The sequence below is a fragment of the Drosophila hydei genome, unplaced genomic scaffold, assembly GCF_003285905.1.
Source record: "Drosophila hydei strain 15085-1641.00,03,60 unplaced genomic scaffold, DhydRS2 tig00008114-arrow-pilon, whole genome shotgun sequence".
NCBI classification, from domain to species: domain Eukaryota; kingdom Metazoa; phylum Arthropoda; class Insecta; order Diptera; family Drosophilidae; genus Drosophila; species Drosophila hydei.
Window position 1 is genome coordinate 952,564 of NW_022045827.1, and position 17,573 is coordinate 970,136.

At 37.5% G+C, this 17,573-nt stretch overlaps 1 protein-coding gene across 4 annotated transcripts in view; it reads right to left on the reverse strand.

The window, feature by feature from the left end:
* Positions 1–16,298, reverse strand: part of LOC111594226 (neural-cadherin) — a 138,987-nt gene extending 122,689 nt beyond the window's left edge. For all 4 annotated transcript variants that reach the window (XM_030224364.1, XM_030224362.1, XM_030224363.1 and 1 more), the window contains exon 1: positions 14,773–16,298. In XM_030224364.1, coding sequence (XP_030080224.1) covers positions 14,773–16,207 — 1,435 coding nt within the window. In that variant the 5' untranslated portion in view covers positions 16,208–16,298. The remainder of the gene's footprint in view (positions 1–14,772) is intronic.
* Between the last annotated feature and the right edge of the window lie 1,275 nt (positions 16,299–17,573).

The following is a 17,573-nucleotide window of genomic DNA, read 5'->3' on the forward strand; positions in this document are numbered from 1 at the left end:
TTCATGTTGGGCAAGGGCAAAAACAAATTTGAACCCAAAGTCCACAGCATGCATAAAGTTTTGCTCTCTTTTTTTTCAGCTTTTTTGCCACACTTTTGTCGAACAATTTGTATTTGCAATGTGAAAACAAAAATGGCAAACGGCCAGACACCACCTGCTGTTTGATTTGTGTGCCGAGTGTGTGCGAGCAAAGAGCAAAATAAAACCAGCTAAGAGACGATATAATACACATTCCAATAGTGTGGTTCGCCTCTTTTCTGGACAATAAATATGACACGACAACAAAACTGTACTAAAAATTCATTTGCCAGTTTTACTTCATTTAGCTAGCTAGTATTTAATAATGGATTTATTTTTTTTATATACATATACGCTAGATCTGCTCAAAAAGTATCGCAAATATTGAATTTCCGCTGGACTCTGACTAGATTTTTTGTGGCCTTATATTGGCACTCTGATGTCTCACTCTTGGCAATGGGTTTGGACCTTTGGAATGTTTATTTAATTTTTGATAGCTCTTTGGCTTTTGGATCGTCTGCTATTTTTTGCCATAACAAAGACATAAACAGGTTGCCTCCATGTTTGGCCATAAACAAGACTGCGACTTTTTCTTGCTTACAAAACTATAGAGGCCCAGCAAAGGACGACGGAAATAAGCAGCAGCTGAACAAGTGCTAAAATCAATTAAGTGTTCAGGTGTTTTGAGAGTTGGCAAAAGAAAAAAAAAGAAGTCCTAGGGGAACTGCTTTGAAGTGCAAAAACACAGAGATATTCATAAATTAATAAGAATAATTAAAAAAAAAAATATGTGTTTAGTACAGATTTTTATACTCACTCAAAAAGTGAGAGAGTATATTAGTTTTGTGCAAAGTGTATTTATGAGACTAGAGACTTTAAAATTAGGAATATGTTCTCTTCAAAGTGTCAAGATCTTCCCAATATGCTATTTAGAGGCGTGACAATTTGAAAAATACTTCCAAATGTATGCCAAAGATTTACCATCTAGACCCCGATTGAGTATTACTCTAGATTTTGTTTAATCTAATACAGAATAAACTAAATTTTGACATATGAAAAATTTTTTTAATTGCTATTTCTATTACAAAAAAAAAATTTTTAATATGTTAAAATTTAGTTTATACTGTATTAAAAATTAAACAAAAATTGTATATAAATAATTTCATAAATATTTATTATTTATAGTCAAAACTTTAAGCACACTTTTAATAAAAAATTCATTTAAGAATTAATATATATTTACTGCACACTTCGTGATCGGCTTAGCATATTATAATGCGCTGCAAATTGATTAATGCTCTGTCATTAATTGGATTTAATATTTCTTTGGCGCTCGATATATGTTTAAGTATTTATTTGCGCCATTTAAGCGCATGTATAAAATGTTATTGACACGCAATAAAACTTAATTAAAGTTGTTAATTATGGAACGAATAAGCTGAAAATTTTGCTCTCCATCGATTTGCATGCCACTAATTTTATTGGCATGTGGCTGAATCCAAATCAAAATCAAAATCAAAATCAAACTCATTGACATGTAACAATTTCATGGATCAAGTGGCACAAGAGTCACGCACATGTGGGCGGCTGGGCGCGGAGGCGTGGCACATCAATGGTTATGAATTTTGTGATTTGTGGCTGCTGCCGCTGCAGCTGCAATCATGTGTAAAGACGCTGCTCTGCGTTAACTTTTGGCCAACAGTGTGTGCTGTGCGCCGTGGTAATAACTTCATCGGGCTCGCTGGCTAATTAGACCATGACGTGTTGTTGCTGCCGTTGGCCAAACAACAACGCCCACACAAATCACGCGGCCATCGCAATTTTAGCTCGCTGCTAACTGTGATAAATAACTGCAGAGTCTAGTTGAAAAAGGCCGCGAGACCACTACACACACAGCACACACACACACACACACACACATACGCTGAACCCCTTTTGCATTGCAAATCAACATGCCTTTGGGTGCAGGCATGGAGGCGCCTCTGGACTATGGCTTGCTCCATCCGTTCGTCTCACTGTTTTGTTACGTCGCGTCGCTGGCCGTTACGTTATATTGTAATAAACGCAATTTGTGCCATGAATTATTACTGCGGCGTTGGCCCAAACGGATGTGCGAACGCAAGCAATACAAATGAAAACACGGCGCATAGCTCAAGGACTACAATCGTACAGCACTCGCTCGTCCTCTCCCTCTCTCTGTCACTCTCTCCCCCTCTCTCTTTCTACTTTTGCTGCAGCTGCTTTTCCTTTGTTTCAGCTAAAACTTTTGCAAACTTCTATTTTTCTCACAGTTAAAATCGCATTTTTTATTCAAAGCAACCAAATTGGTTGCTTTTGTGTTTTGCAATTTTCTTATATTATTTATTCAGCTTTTTATTGCAAATATTTGTGCAATGCTGAGAGTTGAGAGCGCATGAAACGTATAAATTGTTAATTGATTGATTGATCCGCTATCACAATATTCTTTTTCAATTAAACAAAAAAACTGCTATATAAATATGCTACTTTTGAATCAATTTCAAATAAACAAAGCACAAATAAATATAAAAAATATATTATATAAAAATATATATATATGTAGAATATTTTATTTTTGTATTTATTTATTTGATATTTATGTTCTTTATTTATATAAATTGAATTGAAATGCTTGAAAAAACGATTTGATTTTAGCTTATGCAGTTTATAGCTAAATAATTAATGGCTAAATAGCTAAAAAGCTGACAAAATGCAATTAAAGCCTAAAAATGATTTAAGTTCAAAATGTAATTTTAATTTATTTACATAAATTGCCTCTATGCAGGTATGATTATGTAATTGACTAAAGTCCAAGTCAGTGCTTTTGATATTTAAAGCAAATTTTGATTAAGCCTCAGCTCAATTATCAAGAGCAAATCGTTGCTTGAAATTTTTTGACTTAGCTAAAATGTATAAGCAACTGCTTTAGATGTCTCTTAAGCAATTGGAAATGAGCTAAAAGTGTTATCAAATCTGCAGTCTATTTGTTGCGCTGCTCAGAATCACATTCAGCCTGTCGAATCTATGAAAATTCTTAAAAGTTTTACCAAAATTCGTTAAAAGGAAATGTCGAATTCAGACAGCTGAAAAGCTTGAGCATGAATAGAATCTCTAGAATTGGTACAAAAAAGAAGAAAATAAAAGCGATGTAGCAAGTAAAACTATTAAAGAACACCCAGGAATAGCTGGCGTCGGTCAGCTGAATCAAGCAATGCCCAGAGAGCTAACATATTAAAGCGAGTCAGCCTTAGCAAAGCACCGACAACTCCCTTGACATAGCTATAACTGCAAAATAAAATCAGAAACAAGTTAATATCTTTAAGCACTTTCTTTTATTACTATTTTTTCTGTTATTTCTCACATTTCATTCACACATCTGCTTCAGTTCAGTTCAGTCCAGCGGCTACAAAATTCTGCAAAAATTTGTAATTTAAATCCGCTAAAAATTAAACAATGGGCCACAATAACAATGCAGAATATAAAACAGATGAGGTTTTAGACCTAAACTCAACCAAAAAGAAATTCTGTCAGCCGCAGAGCAAAAGTTGTAGCCGCACAATATAATCGGCGGCGACAAGCGACGGGTAAACGAAATAAATGGCTAAAAGCCAAAGCGGGGAAGACAGAGTTTCAGACAAGCCAAATGCCTAAAAGCGATGAACATACACCAACACACACACATACATACACATATATATATGTAAACAGTCGTAACTGAAATGGCAACAAAATGGCGCCCTTTAGATTTTGAGTAGCCACGTTTTGTTGCCATGGCAGCCGGATGAAGCAGCTGCGTCGCTGGCAGTGCCACTGCCTGCGCCTCTGCTGGCTTCTGTTGCTGGTTTTTGGCCAGGAAAATCTGTAGCGTTGCGGTTCTGGCTGCCGTTTGCCAAAATGGCGGCCCGTGCGAATGCAATGGCGATAGCATAAAACATAATGGCGTCCAATGATAAATAATGGCGCACATTTGTGCAGTCAAAACAGGAAACGCTCGTAGAAAACTAAACGACAAATGGAATAATAACACGAAGTCAACAGCAGCACAGTCAGTCAGTTAGACGAACGGCCAGACAAGCTGCCAAAATGCGAAAAGTAAACACGAGACGAGCAACCCTTGGCCCAGACGAAAATTGTATCTCTGCAAGTCAAGAAACTGAAATAGGAAACAACAAGAGCAGCAAGAAGAAATGTTTGTATATAGCTAAATACTTTATTGAGGGTAGAAAACTTTACTCAGCTAGACGAAATGCGACAGTGCGAAAAATATTTTTTTTCTCTCTTTTCCCTTTTTTTTAGCTGAGCTTTGACTTCTGCTTGGCTGTCAATAAAGTTGTTTGTTATTGTTGTTGTTATTATTATTTCTCTTGTTGTTGACACTGCTGTTGCCAGCAAGCCAAGAATCAGCTTATTATAATTCATAAAAGCCAGAGTCTGCGCAAACTTCGCAGGACCCAAGGCGATCTTTAGTCGTGGCAATTGCAATGTTTTTTTTTTTTTTGCAGCATTTTATAATCTTATGCCTGAAATGAGAGCAAAAGAGCGCAAGACTCTTGTCTGTTGTGAAATAGAATTTAAGAAAGCGTAAAAACTTTAACTTGAATACAACTAAAGTTTGAGATGCAGCAATCGCGTCGAAAGCAATTCTCATAGATTTCTTTTGCTCAATTGAGTTCTGTTCGAAAATATTTAAGCTTTCGCTTAATGTTTTTTGCTGGGTTTTAAAACTTTTCAAACATGCCCATTGATTGCGCAGCTCGTCAAAAAAATGTTTGCAAAGCACTTAGTGAAACCCTCAACCGGATATCAGTTAAATTTTTCAGCTCTTTTCAGCTTTTCATTTTTATATCTATTCCACTGCACTTGCATTGCAAATTGTGTAATCGTGGATTTGTTGTCGAGTGCACGAAAAAATTGAATTCTGATGGCTGAACAAAGCGGGTTTACTTTCTGTTTTTTTTAATATTTGCGAAACATTGGCGAAAAGTGGAAAAAGGGAAGGTGAGAAAGTAATGACTGCCAGATTCAAAGTTTGCTGTATAGAAAAAGAGAACTAAAACATATAAACATAAAACATTAATTGTATTTTTGTGTAACAAAATAGAAGCAGAATTGCTTGAGGCAAGGCAAATCAATGCATATGAAATATCAAACTGAAATTTGAGCTCAAGAGTAATCAAACAAACTATATTGTAGCAGTTGTTGAAGTTATCAATATACAAAAATGGCTAAAATATGATTTAACACTTCCTATTTGATCATAAATTATCTGTCGGCTAAGGAACATATGGAAATAATTATAAAGGGCTCTGTACTCACTTAGTCACTCACACACTTAGCGCTTTAATCTGTCAAGATTATTTAAAAATTGTAAAAAAATTCCAATGGAGCTGACAAAAAGCAGCAATATTAGATTCGCCTTGAAGTGGACAGTCAGCATGGCTACACTTAAGAGTTTTAGCATGAACAGACTCTTTGACATCAACCAGCTGGAGGTTGGCAGGAAGTGAAGAAAATATGGGCAGCATAGATAGTATTAAAAAAGACATTGAAAATTGTCATAGACTCAAGCCATTAAAACCGTCTAAAATTGCGTTCCTCTTTATAAATATCTATAAATTTTATTTCACATACCCGATTCGCGTCACATTCAGCCAGAGCATAAAAACTTTTTAGTGGCATATTTTTGAAGGCCCAAAAAAATACGCAACAACAATATGAAATGTGCCCAACACAGCAGCATTTGCCACGCCTCGTTTATGAAATTTAATTTTACGCTTGACCCAAACGAAATTCTAATTTGCCGTGGCATATTACTTTGCTGGAGCCTTTGAAACATATGCGTATCCAAATTGAAAAAAGGAGAAAACAAATAACAAATTTGGCATAAATTTGCGAGCTTAACGTACGCCCATTAGCCACGCCCCACTGGTACACAGTATTGTCATTAGGTGCTTAATAAAATAAAATATATACACATTGTCGAAGCTTGACAAGCTCGTGTTATTGGCAGTCGAGTGCGTTGCCAAATCAGATTCGAATTCATAGAGAGAGGCAGACAGATGGAGAGAGATAGAGAGAGGGGGGGCGAGAGAGACAAAAAATGAAATTCAAATTCAAACTCGTATTCAAACTCGAATCCATGTCCCAATGCCTTCTACGTGAGTAACTTTTGCTGTTAAATCTGTTTTGGCCAAAACTTGATGCTTTTCTCATGTATGCATTTGCTTGTTGTTTCGCAATTTATTGCATTTGCTGTTTGTCTATATAAGTATTGGTTTAATATTTCAATGAATTTCAGAAGAGTCTAACAATTTTATGTGGAAAGAGCCCCAATGTTATATAGCAATAAAATGTGTTGTAAACTGTAATTTAATTTCGATATATTTATTTTTTCCAACTCTTAATTTATTGTCATTAATAACAATTTTGTTAAAATTAGAAATAGAAAAAAAATTTATAAAAAAAAAGCTTTAAAATATCTATTTAAATGTATTTTAAATAACGTTCGCCTCAGAATGTTTTTGATTTCTCATAGCAGAATACCCCAAATATTATATAAAAATCAACTTATTAAACACTCTACCCGAGGCTTAAACACCAAAAGAAAAAAAGAAAATTTAAAAAATAATTGAATAACAAAGATACTCAATTAATTTTATTTCATTAAGGGTATTTCACTCTTATTGAAAATCCTTTCAGCTAGAACTTAATTAAAGCAATTTATTTAATGACCTGTTCGCTTATATAAGTGTTCTATTCATATCCTTCCAGCCACAGGAAAGTCAAGGACGTGCTGTCGGCTAAACCGCATGACAAATACAATTTAAATGCAATTCCAATTAGATTTTTGACAGCCAACAACAAAAGCAACCGCAAACGTCGATAGCAACAACAACAACAACAGCTACGATAAAATCGTTAACAATCAAATTGACTGTCAAAACTGTTGGCCAAAAAACGACGATTTGCATTTTTAATTTGGGTTAAGATTGCGTGCATGCAAGCATGTGTATGTGTGTGTGTGTGACACAGGTTAGACAGAGACACACACATACATAGACACTCGCATACACCCAGCTGTGTGACACACTTGTTGTTCTTGTGCGCTGGGCATTGTTTTTGTAAGCATTTGGCTGCCTGTGAAGGTTGCGCAGCAACAACAACTAAAACAACGCACACACACATACACACACACACTGGCACACAAATTTATAAGCATACAATATATTTTATGTAGCGTAAACTAAAACTTGCTAAATATTTACCATGCTCAACTGTCACATTGAAAAACTCTCGCAGATGCACGACTCCCACCCACAGCTCGGCTCTAAGCCTTGCCACGCCTACCACCGCCTCCGCCCACTCGTTGCCTTTAGCATATAGAAAATTTATGCCGCGCAACTTTTACTACGCGCATTTCGCGCGCGGCGTGCAGCTCTTTAAAATTTAGGCCAAAACACTTTGGAGCCCAGAAGAGCATCACGAGCTACGAGGTCGGGTTGGCTGGACGAATGGATAGATGGATGGTTGTTTGGTTGGATGAATGGCTGAACGGATGGCAACTGCTGCAGCAGCAGCGAGCAAAACATCAAAATGAAATATGCCATAAATGATATTTACTGGATGTTTTCGTTGAGTCTCGACTGGGGCCAAACATGTGCTTCAAAATTCCGAATGGCAACTCTTACAAATTCAACAGAATATTAAATGCGAAAAGAAAACGGGTCGAAAAACAACACATAAAACAGATGCGGCAAACAAATTTGAAAGCAAAATAAATATTTTACTGAGCAGAAGAGCCCAAATTACTTATATGAGAGTACTTTTTGCTTAAACCAAATTACTAATTGGATTACAGAATTTGATAAGATGGAACTTTCCTAGAATGTTTGAGATTGAGAACTGAATTTCAAATAAAACAAGTGGTTTATTTACAAGTTTCTGAAACAAGTAGCTAAAATTACTTAATAATAAATTAGGTTTTACGAGGATTACATACAGGAACCAAATGTTTTTGAAGATGTAATAAGAATCATATACAAATAAATTTTATACAAATTTTGTTAGTTGATAGTTGATTGTTAATTGTTTTATATAAGCAGCATATTTCATTCCAATAAAAAATTTTATTGAATTGAAAAAATCAAATAAAATTTAGTATTGAAATATAAAGATTACATCTTAAAGCTTGCATGGCTGTTAAAAAATGTTAATTGATGGGAAGCTTACTAATTATTAGCCAAGTGTCGAGCTAACAGCTTTGTTCATAAAAATAGTAGTGCGCCTGAGCACTAAATATTGGCTCTACAAATTAGTAATAGTAATATTAAGTCGTCATAAACACAATATTTTAAAAACAATTTGAGCTGAATATTAAAATGAACATATTTTGTATTTAATTTGTTTTTTTTTTTTCTTTGTTAAAAACTTGGAAACATGCGCACTTCAGGGCTTGAGAAAGAAAATTTAAAATAAAAAAATTTAAATAAATTTTGGTTGTTCATAAAAATAGTAGTGGCTACTAAAATAGAGACAAAAAAAATATTTTAGCATTCATCTAACTTTATATAAAATGTTTTACACATACTTTTTGTTCAATTCTCTTCTTTGCACTTTTAATGCAAAAAACAGCTTTTGATTTGATTTATGTTTTGTATTTTTATGAACAGAATTGCATAAAATCTGTTATGTATACAGCTTTATTTAAAACATATTCTATGGCACATATATTCCCTACATGAACATCCTTTGACGTGTGTAACTTGTTATATGCATGCTCTGTTCATTCATTATAAATTATGCAAATATTTAACATTTATATTATACAGCTTTAAAGTAGCTTCAATTTGATTTAAGCTCATTTAGCTGTGAATTTAGTTGGACTGCATTAAAGCCAAGACAACTTCTTCTTAGATATTTATATAGGGATCCTTGCGTATGCTTGAAAGACCTTGAGGAGTTTGTCTTGACAAAACTTGCAAGCGCTGGCATACATATAAAACATGAAATTAATGCTTAATTAAGTGGGTTGCTTTGTCTACAAAGCGGGCCACACATAATTTATACCACTGTAGGCACATGTGTGCGTGTGTGTGTGTGTGTGCTATGTAATTACAAGTTTGCAAGTTTGCGAGCAGCAGGCAATGAACAAAAGCTTGTTAAGTGCCAACGCAAATTTGTGACTCGATTTCAAGACTTTGCCTTTACACGAAACTTAAATTTGCATTTTCATAATTTATGATTGTTTCTTGTTCTTCTGCTGGTTGGGGCATGCTCAGCCCCAAGTTATGCTACAGCAATAAAAATTAACAGTTGCAGCTGCAGTTTATGACGCTGTATCTTCGCCCTTGGCGGCTTTTAGCTTTAACTTTCACGAGTCCCTGTTTCTCTCAGATATTAGCTAGCCATTAGCTTTGCTCAGCTTTTCGGCTGTGGCTGCCGTGGCAAGCAAACTTTTCTTATCACAATATGCAAAGATAACTGCAGCTGTGTCCTGGCAAGAGCATAGCTCAATACTACAATCAGGATGTGCTGCAAAAGTTGCTTGAGCTCGCCAAAGGTAAAGCAGCAGCTACCCGCCACCTGCTGTCAGTGGGCGTTGGCATGCGTGCACCTGCAGCTGCATAACTTTACATTATCAACAGGGTCGACTCCTCTTACTGCGCCACAACTTATGCTACATGTTTGTGTTTTGCATGCGTGCAAGTTTTCATTTTTCATGCACTGCATAAATTGCATGCATTTTCCCGTTTCCCTTTCATGCATGCAATGCTAACAAAGAAAAGCTAGAATTTTCAGTTGAACTTTTTTTTGTGTGAACTAACGAAGATGGAATACTCTAGCCAAGATTAAACATGTGAAATTTCAGATGTTTCTTTAAGATTTTGAAGTTACAGAAATTTGCTGATTGTTGTTATAGCAGGTTGAGGAGGCAGATGAATTGTGGGACCAAGATGAAGTCTAATTCTAGGATTTGGCTCAAATTTGATACGGATTTATTTTTGCATTTTTTATGTGTGAGGAAATTTGCGGTATTGGATTGTCAAAGCTTGGTTAAGTTATGTGGAAATGCAGAAATATTTTCCATGCAGAAATTTTATTCTTTAAGAATATACAAATAAAAAAATTGTAAGCTCATTTGGTATATTTTCAAGTTGGAATAACATGAGTATGAAATTCGAAAATATAAAAAAAAACAGGTTATATTTACCAGTTTTGTTCTGAGACTTGTTGAAATCTGATATTTTTAGTATTTGCCTTATACTAAAAGATCTGGATGAAGCCCCTAAGCATCAAGTTGGCTTACATAATTTTAGCAGTCTGATATACGTAACAAAACTTAATTTTTAGGCAATCTAATATATGTTTACTAAATAAAAAAGTACTTCAATGCACATAAACATAAAATATTATATATATGCCGGTAGAAAGATGCTTTTATTGTAGATAAATTGACAGACAAACTGAGAAAGAATCACTCACTCAGAAGACTCACCTGTTAATATTACTATAATAAATAAGATTGTTTTCTCCTAATATATAAAAATGATCTCTAAAAATAACACAAACTTTCTGTTATCATAGACTTGCCTTTCATAAAGTTACATTCTATCTCATCAACTCTGTACTACTCCCAGCAAGTGTATTCACAGTCAGCTAGTTGCTCGTTCCCCTCCCGCCCTTCGGTGCTGCTTTCGTGTGCTTCCTGTGTGCGCCTGCATTGCCTTTTGTCATGTGTGCTATGTTTTTGCATTAGTGACGGAATGCCAAAGCATAAAAAAATAAACCACCCTTGCTTGGAGCAGGCACTCTGTGTGCGTGGAGTGCATAAATTTTTGGGCAAAACAATGCGCTAGAAAATTTCGAAAACAAACACGCGCCACTCAAGTGGGCAACTCAATCAGTCAGCTCCCAGCCCCCAGCCTCTGGGGAATGCCTGGCCGAATTCGCAAATGCCTCGCACTTCGGCTATGATTTTTGCGTCAAATCAAGCATTTGTATTACCCGAAAATCCATTTCATGTATGTGTGAGTGTGTGTGTGTGTGTGTTTTTTTATTGTTGTTTGGGTGGGTTTGGTGGTGTAGCAGTTCTAATTGTTACGAGCGTTTTCCTGTTGGACTTGGCACGCGTCCTCCGTCTGCCGCCCAACCCCTGTGCAAGCCACATGCTCGCTCTCGCTCTCGCTCTCTCTCTCCTTACTTACCTTTCTCTCCCCCTACCTCTCCCTGTCTGCATGTTTCTCTCTTGAAACTCTTGCAAAACTCAGTTGCTACTGCGCCTGCTCAGCAGCTGCTCAGCATTTCACTTTGTTTCATTTCGTTTCATTCCATTTTGTTGCATGTCTCTCTCTCTCTCTCTCTCTCTCTCTAGCAGTCTCTCTGCTGTGTATTGGCGTAGCATTTTAAATGAATGAAAAATATTGTCGTAAATTTTTTCTACTTTGGCTTCCCAGGAACAGAAACTAAACTCCAAGCCAAGTGCAACGCATTATCAAGTGTTTTTTTTTTTGTATTTCTTTCTCTTTTTTGTTGCTGTCTGTCGCTGTCCTGCTAAATGAATTATGTTTATCTGGCATTTATGTCCTGGCGCACACAAGTGGCCTTAGCACACACGCACACTCACAGTCACACACACATATAAATATTTGTGTGTTTTTTTTTGGTGGCCTGTGCGTGACATACACGAGCTCGAGTTGCAAGCGGCAGCAACCGTAACAATGACTTCTATGTGCAACGCATACCAAATTCTGTGGCATTTGCCCCCTCCCCCTACTCCGCTCTACTCTTGGAAATGAGATATACTACTTGTTTCGTAGCTGGGTGCCATTGATTGGGTTTAGTATGCAAGTGCTTGGCATAAGGATAATGATTTTCGAACAGGCTCTCAAGTGGCTTGCTGACTATTTTCGAAAATTGAGCCACTTAGCAAAGGACCAAACGTTTATTTGGGAATGTCATGAAAGATGGAGAATCTAAAACTTTGTAATTCCTTAAATAATTTGCACTTCAATAGCACTCAAAGCTAAGCAGTGTTGACTAACGATAGTATTTAGTTCAGATTTATTGCTTTTTATTAAGTAAAGCACATAAAAATAGCTGAGCATTATTCGAACTTATATGTTATATATTTTCAATCAATCTCTTCAGTTAATCATCAACAGTGTTGGTAAACGAGCATTGCCGAATACTTAAATTAAAATCACTTTCAATTCATAATTCCACCTGCAACTCAACGATTTTAATGAAATTTTTATTTGCCAAGCACTCAAGACTCTCGCATACATAATCAAGAAGTTCATTCTCCTTTCACATGCAGCAAAATCAATAAAAAAATTAATGAAAATCCGCGCGAATGAAACAGATGAAGTGCGACGCAGTTGTTGCAGTTGCAACATGAATGAATTTATGAAAACTTGTTAATTAACTGACAGATGAACAGTGACAGAGAGAGAGAGAGAGAGAGGTAGGGCAAAGAAGAGAGAAGGCCCAGCCTAACCCCAACAAAAACCAGGCACAATCCCAGTGCAGACACTCAGCCTGGCTGCCGTTCACAATTAGCAATTGCAATGCGGAAAAAGTGCAACAAATAGAGAAAGAAAAGCATATTAAACTGAAGCAGCCGAAAGTGAGCAGCTAAGAGATACCCTGGAGTAAGAAAGATATAGTTTAATCTGGGTCTGTCTTTGCATGAATAGCTTTCAGTGAAGGAAAAGTCTAGTCTAGTCGAGACTTTTCTTTGTTAGGGTAACTTTTAGCTGAGTACTTTTTAAAGTTATACAGAAAAGTTATTAATTATTTGTTTTAGTAAAGTCTTTAAAGATAATGAAATGGCTTAAACTTCTGAGGGAGAGCGAAATTGATCTATCAATATCCTAAGCCTACATAGACTAATCTAGAGTCAAGCTTATTTCAAATTACTGGAGCAGCTAAAGATTACAAAACTACATTTTTCTACAGCCTGCTAAGCTTATCTGTTACATTTTCATACAGGGTATATCTGGCAGAAACAAAATAAAAACTCCTGCAACATGCTTCATTGTGTCGAACTGTAGAGCGAATGCATATTTTTTCAACAATTCATGAGCTTGTCTGTCAGTTAGTTGAACTTTTTGCGACTCATGTCACAGTGGAGACATGACGAATTGCAATGGACACACAATGCGAGACTATTTGCTAACGAATCAGAATCAGAGAGGGATGACAGATATATATATATATATATCTGTATATCTATGCACAAAGAGAGATAGATAGTCAGGCAGGTAGGCAGTTGGACACTTGATTGGCTGTGCTCATCGTGGCTGCTCAGTTGGCAACCTTTTCCATGTCCATGTTTAAAACGCTTCAATATTTGCTTATTGAGCTACGCTTGAAATAACTGGCCAACGGCAGCAATGGCAATGGCAATGGCAGTGGCCACACATGTTGACCCAGCCAGTAGCTGCTGCTCTCCATTGATTTGCTTTGTAGTCTTACAGCTCGCTTCAAGCGTAATTACTTGTCATGACAACCAAATATTTGAATATCCATGCGACACAAAGCCCATCAAATTACAGCTCTGTGTCTTAATTGTCAGTTTTCAGTGAACAAAGGCACGACATTGCTGTACCGAAAATCATTTCCCATTTCCTTTTCAGTTAATTGCTGTGGTCAGGAGCAGGAAACCCATCATAATTGCTGAGTGAAAAATGTTGCCTATTTTGGGTTCTTAATTACTTTCTTCGGCATTTGAAAATGTCACTTGATTGTTTTTACAGCTCGCACTCATATGAAGTTGCTCCCATTAATGAGCTCGACCAATTCCATTTAGCTTTATCGATTGCCAGCGCTAAGTTTAGCTGTGTCTGTTCCGTCTATTAATATCTGGCTTGATGCTTAAGTTTTCATCAAGCTTCGAGACGTTGCTTAATTATGCGACTCAAGTCGAAATATGACAACAGAATTATAAAATCACCAAGGGAAACCTTTTGAATACACATAATTACAAATTGCGACTAAATGCTTTGACTGACAATCGATTAAATATCGATGAAAATGTCATTAGGCACGCATTTGACTAATTTAAAGCCATGATTAATGTGACTATCTAGAAGAGTTGTGGTTGAGAAGCTGATTTCGTAATTTTTACATTGTGAATTGGAAAAAGTAACGATATATGTAAATCGATAAACGATTGTAAGGAACGCCTATATTGCTTAGATTTGTAGGACTAGTTCTAATATTCCTTTGGGAAAGTTCAGATTATTGTAAATTGTTAAAAGAAAATCGATATGATATAGTAGACAGTCTATCGATTTTCACTACTTGCATTCATAGTTTACTTTACAACACTGTTTTTGTAATTTTATATATATCTTCGTAGTATCTAAACCATATGATTTCTGTAGCACATATATTTTATATATATATATATATATATGTATATATATTTTATTTATATATATATTTATATATATATATATATATATCTTTTTTTAGTATATATCGAAATAATAAAGTGACCATAAAAATTGTCCATTTTAGTACGCTTTTCAACACTATTTTTAGCTTAATTTTTAAGCCTTGACAAAATTTGCTTTTTATAATAATCATGCTGGAGAGATACTATAAATTAAAATATTTTCCCCAACACGACAATTTCCAACACTGGCTTCAAGTGCCAATAAAACCCTGCACTTTACAACACTGCTTTGTACAGTTTGTCACATCTACCATAGTTAACTGTTTCGCACTCACCATTGTGTCCCATGTTCGTGATGATGACCCAGAAATCGATAGTCTTATCCGGTCCGAGCTCCTCATAGTCCCACTTCTTTTTGACGCGCACGGCTCCATTTGTTTCGACCGTCACCCAGGGATTATCGTCGCGTATTTTGAACGTTTCCTTGTCCGTTTCCTTCTCCAGCTGAAACACGGACTTGCCCTCCGTGTCGCCATCGGCTTCAGTGAACTCAATCCGTTTGGTCGGTCGTACGGCGCGTGTCACGCGTCGCTTCTCGCGATGATGCGAGTGCTCGTTGATGGCATCGTGCTCCAAGTGCTGCATGATAAACGATACCGGTTCGGGTGCCAGAAACTCGACCAACACCTTGGCTGGCTGAGCGCTTAGCAAGCTGGGATAGCGTAGATCATGGGCAATCACCTCGAGCAGCAGCTCGTTTGAGGTCGGCTCGCCGACGAGCATCAGTTCGCCGGTCTGCGGCACAATGATGACCACGTTGCTGGGCGCTTTCAAGCGATAGGCGATCTTATCGCCATCGGCATCGACGGCCTCCACCTTGCCCAGGATGGCGAAACGTTCCCAGTTAACGCTGCTGTTGCTCTCCATATTCTGCGACTTCTTGCCGGCAATGGCAAATTTGTAATCCTGCGACTTGAACACGGGCCGATTGTCATTCTCGTCCAGCACTGTTATCTGTATCTTTGACACTGTCTTGTCCAAGCCTTCGACATCGGACGCCTCCACCGAGAGATCATAGTGGGCACGCTGTTCGCGATCCAAGGGACGATTCGTGACCAGCCACACGCCCGACTCATCGTCGCCCTCAATTGTCAGCGACTTGGCATTCACCTGAACATTCTGATTGGCGCGACGCTCTTGCAGCGCAAACGCATCGTTCGCATTGCCGTCGATGATGGTGTAGCGCACCTTCTTCGGCTTGGCCAACTCCTCGTCCAAAATGGAGCCGCTGAATGCCTGCATTAGGGGTACGCCACGTACACGCGTGCCAGCCGGATGATTTTCGCGCACCTCGCCGCTGGCATCCAGCAGGGAGCCAGAGAAGCGCAACATGTCCTTGCGATGCATCACAAATAGCTGCAGATTATGCGTATTGGTGGCATTCGGTGTCTGCTCGACGACCACCAGCTGCACGGGGCGATTCACAAGCGGCGATATGTCCGCTGTGGTCATCACAACGCCATCGTCCAGCACCGTGAAGTACTTGGAGTAATCGCTGTCCAGCATATGATAGGCCGCTGCCGTAGCGCCTGCTCCACGATGGCCAGTGCCATTGTTGGACTGGTGCAGTGGACGCGTCTTAAATTTCTTGATGCTAAAGCCCGGATACGTGTCATGGGGCAGCACCAGCGACATTTCGCTGTGTCCGCCTCCGTCGATGCCAAGATGGTGTACATTGCTCTCCATCTCCCCGGGACTGCCTGCCAACATTCTGGCTGCATTTTCTGCACTCAATCCGGCATAGCTGCTAGGCTGCTGCTCGCTGTTGCTGGTGCTGCTGCTGCTGCTGCTGGTTGCTGTTGTCGCCAACAACAACATGACCATGGCCAATGGCAGCAACATGTGAGATGTTGTTGTTGCTGTTGCTGTTGTTCGCCGGATGCTCGTATTACGTTGCCTTTGCGGTTGGTCACCTCGCCCAGGGGGCGCCAACGGGCAACGTCGTGCCGCCATTGTGACTGGGGGCACGCGTTGACTGCTTGTTGCAGCTGCTTCTGTTGCTACTGCAATTGTTGTGGCACTCACAATTTGTTCGTTCTGTCGTTCAGTTAATTATTAAATTGAACGCCACGCGGACCCTGTTCGGTTTTTGTCGTTTTAATTGTTGGTTTTACGCGTTACACCTGAATAATTCATTGAGTTTGCATTTGGGCGTTATTTATATATATATAAATAAATATATATATATATATGGGAATACCCTTAATGTTTATTGCTTGCTTAATCAATACATCATTGTTGTTGTTCTTGTTGTTGTTTTATTGCTGTTGCGGTAGCTGCAAAGACAGAAGTGTGAGAAGAAATAATTAATAAAACTTCGGAAAACGATTTACTTTCTGTATGGAAAATTCATTTAAGTGAGTGAAAAAAAACGTTTAAGATAATTTAATTTTTTTAAGGATATATAAAGTTATCGATATAAATATATAATCTTAATCTTGTCATAATAATAAAAAATTTTAAGAAATCAAAAATAAACTTCATTTTTGTATGTAATTCTCAATAAGTTTTAGCTTCAATTGGCTTAAGCTTTAGCCTTTTGTTTTTATTTCACCCGAAGTTCGTAAGCTGCTTGACTAAAGTTGTCAACAAACTGAAAACAGTTATTAAATTAGGTTGTTCATTAAAGTCAAGGAGTAGATGGCAAGTCAGCCAGCTTCAGAGTGCCAGTGACTTTGCTTTGTGAACGTTTTTGAATATATATGCATATAGTCAGAAAAGCATAACGAAGTGGCCGGAAGTAAGAATTACAGCAGAGCATGCGCGACTAACAAGTACCCTTTACATTTTAGTGAAAAAACTGCCTTCAATACTACATCTTGCTTGGCAGCAGAGCATGCTCGACTAACAAATACCCTTAACATTAAAGTCAAAAACTTTTTTAAAACTTCATTCGATAATTCATAGACCTTTTATATTTTTTTTTGTTTGCTTAGCTGACATCATGCCCCATTTGCAATAGCTTCTGCTTACAGGGCATACAAATTTGGAACTTTTCACTTTTTAATTGGTTGTCAGTGCAACACGAAGCACAAAATTTAGCACAAAGCAAAACTTTTTAATGACATTAGCAGCA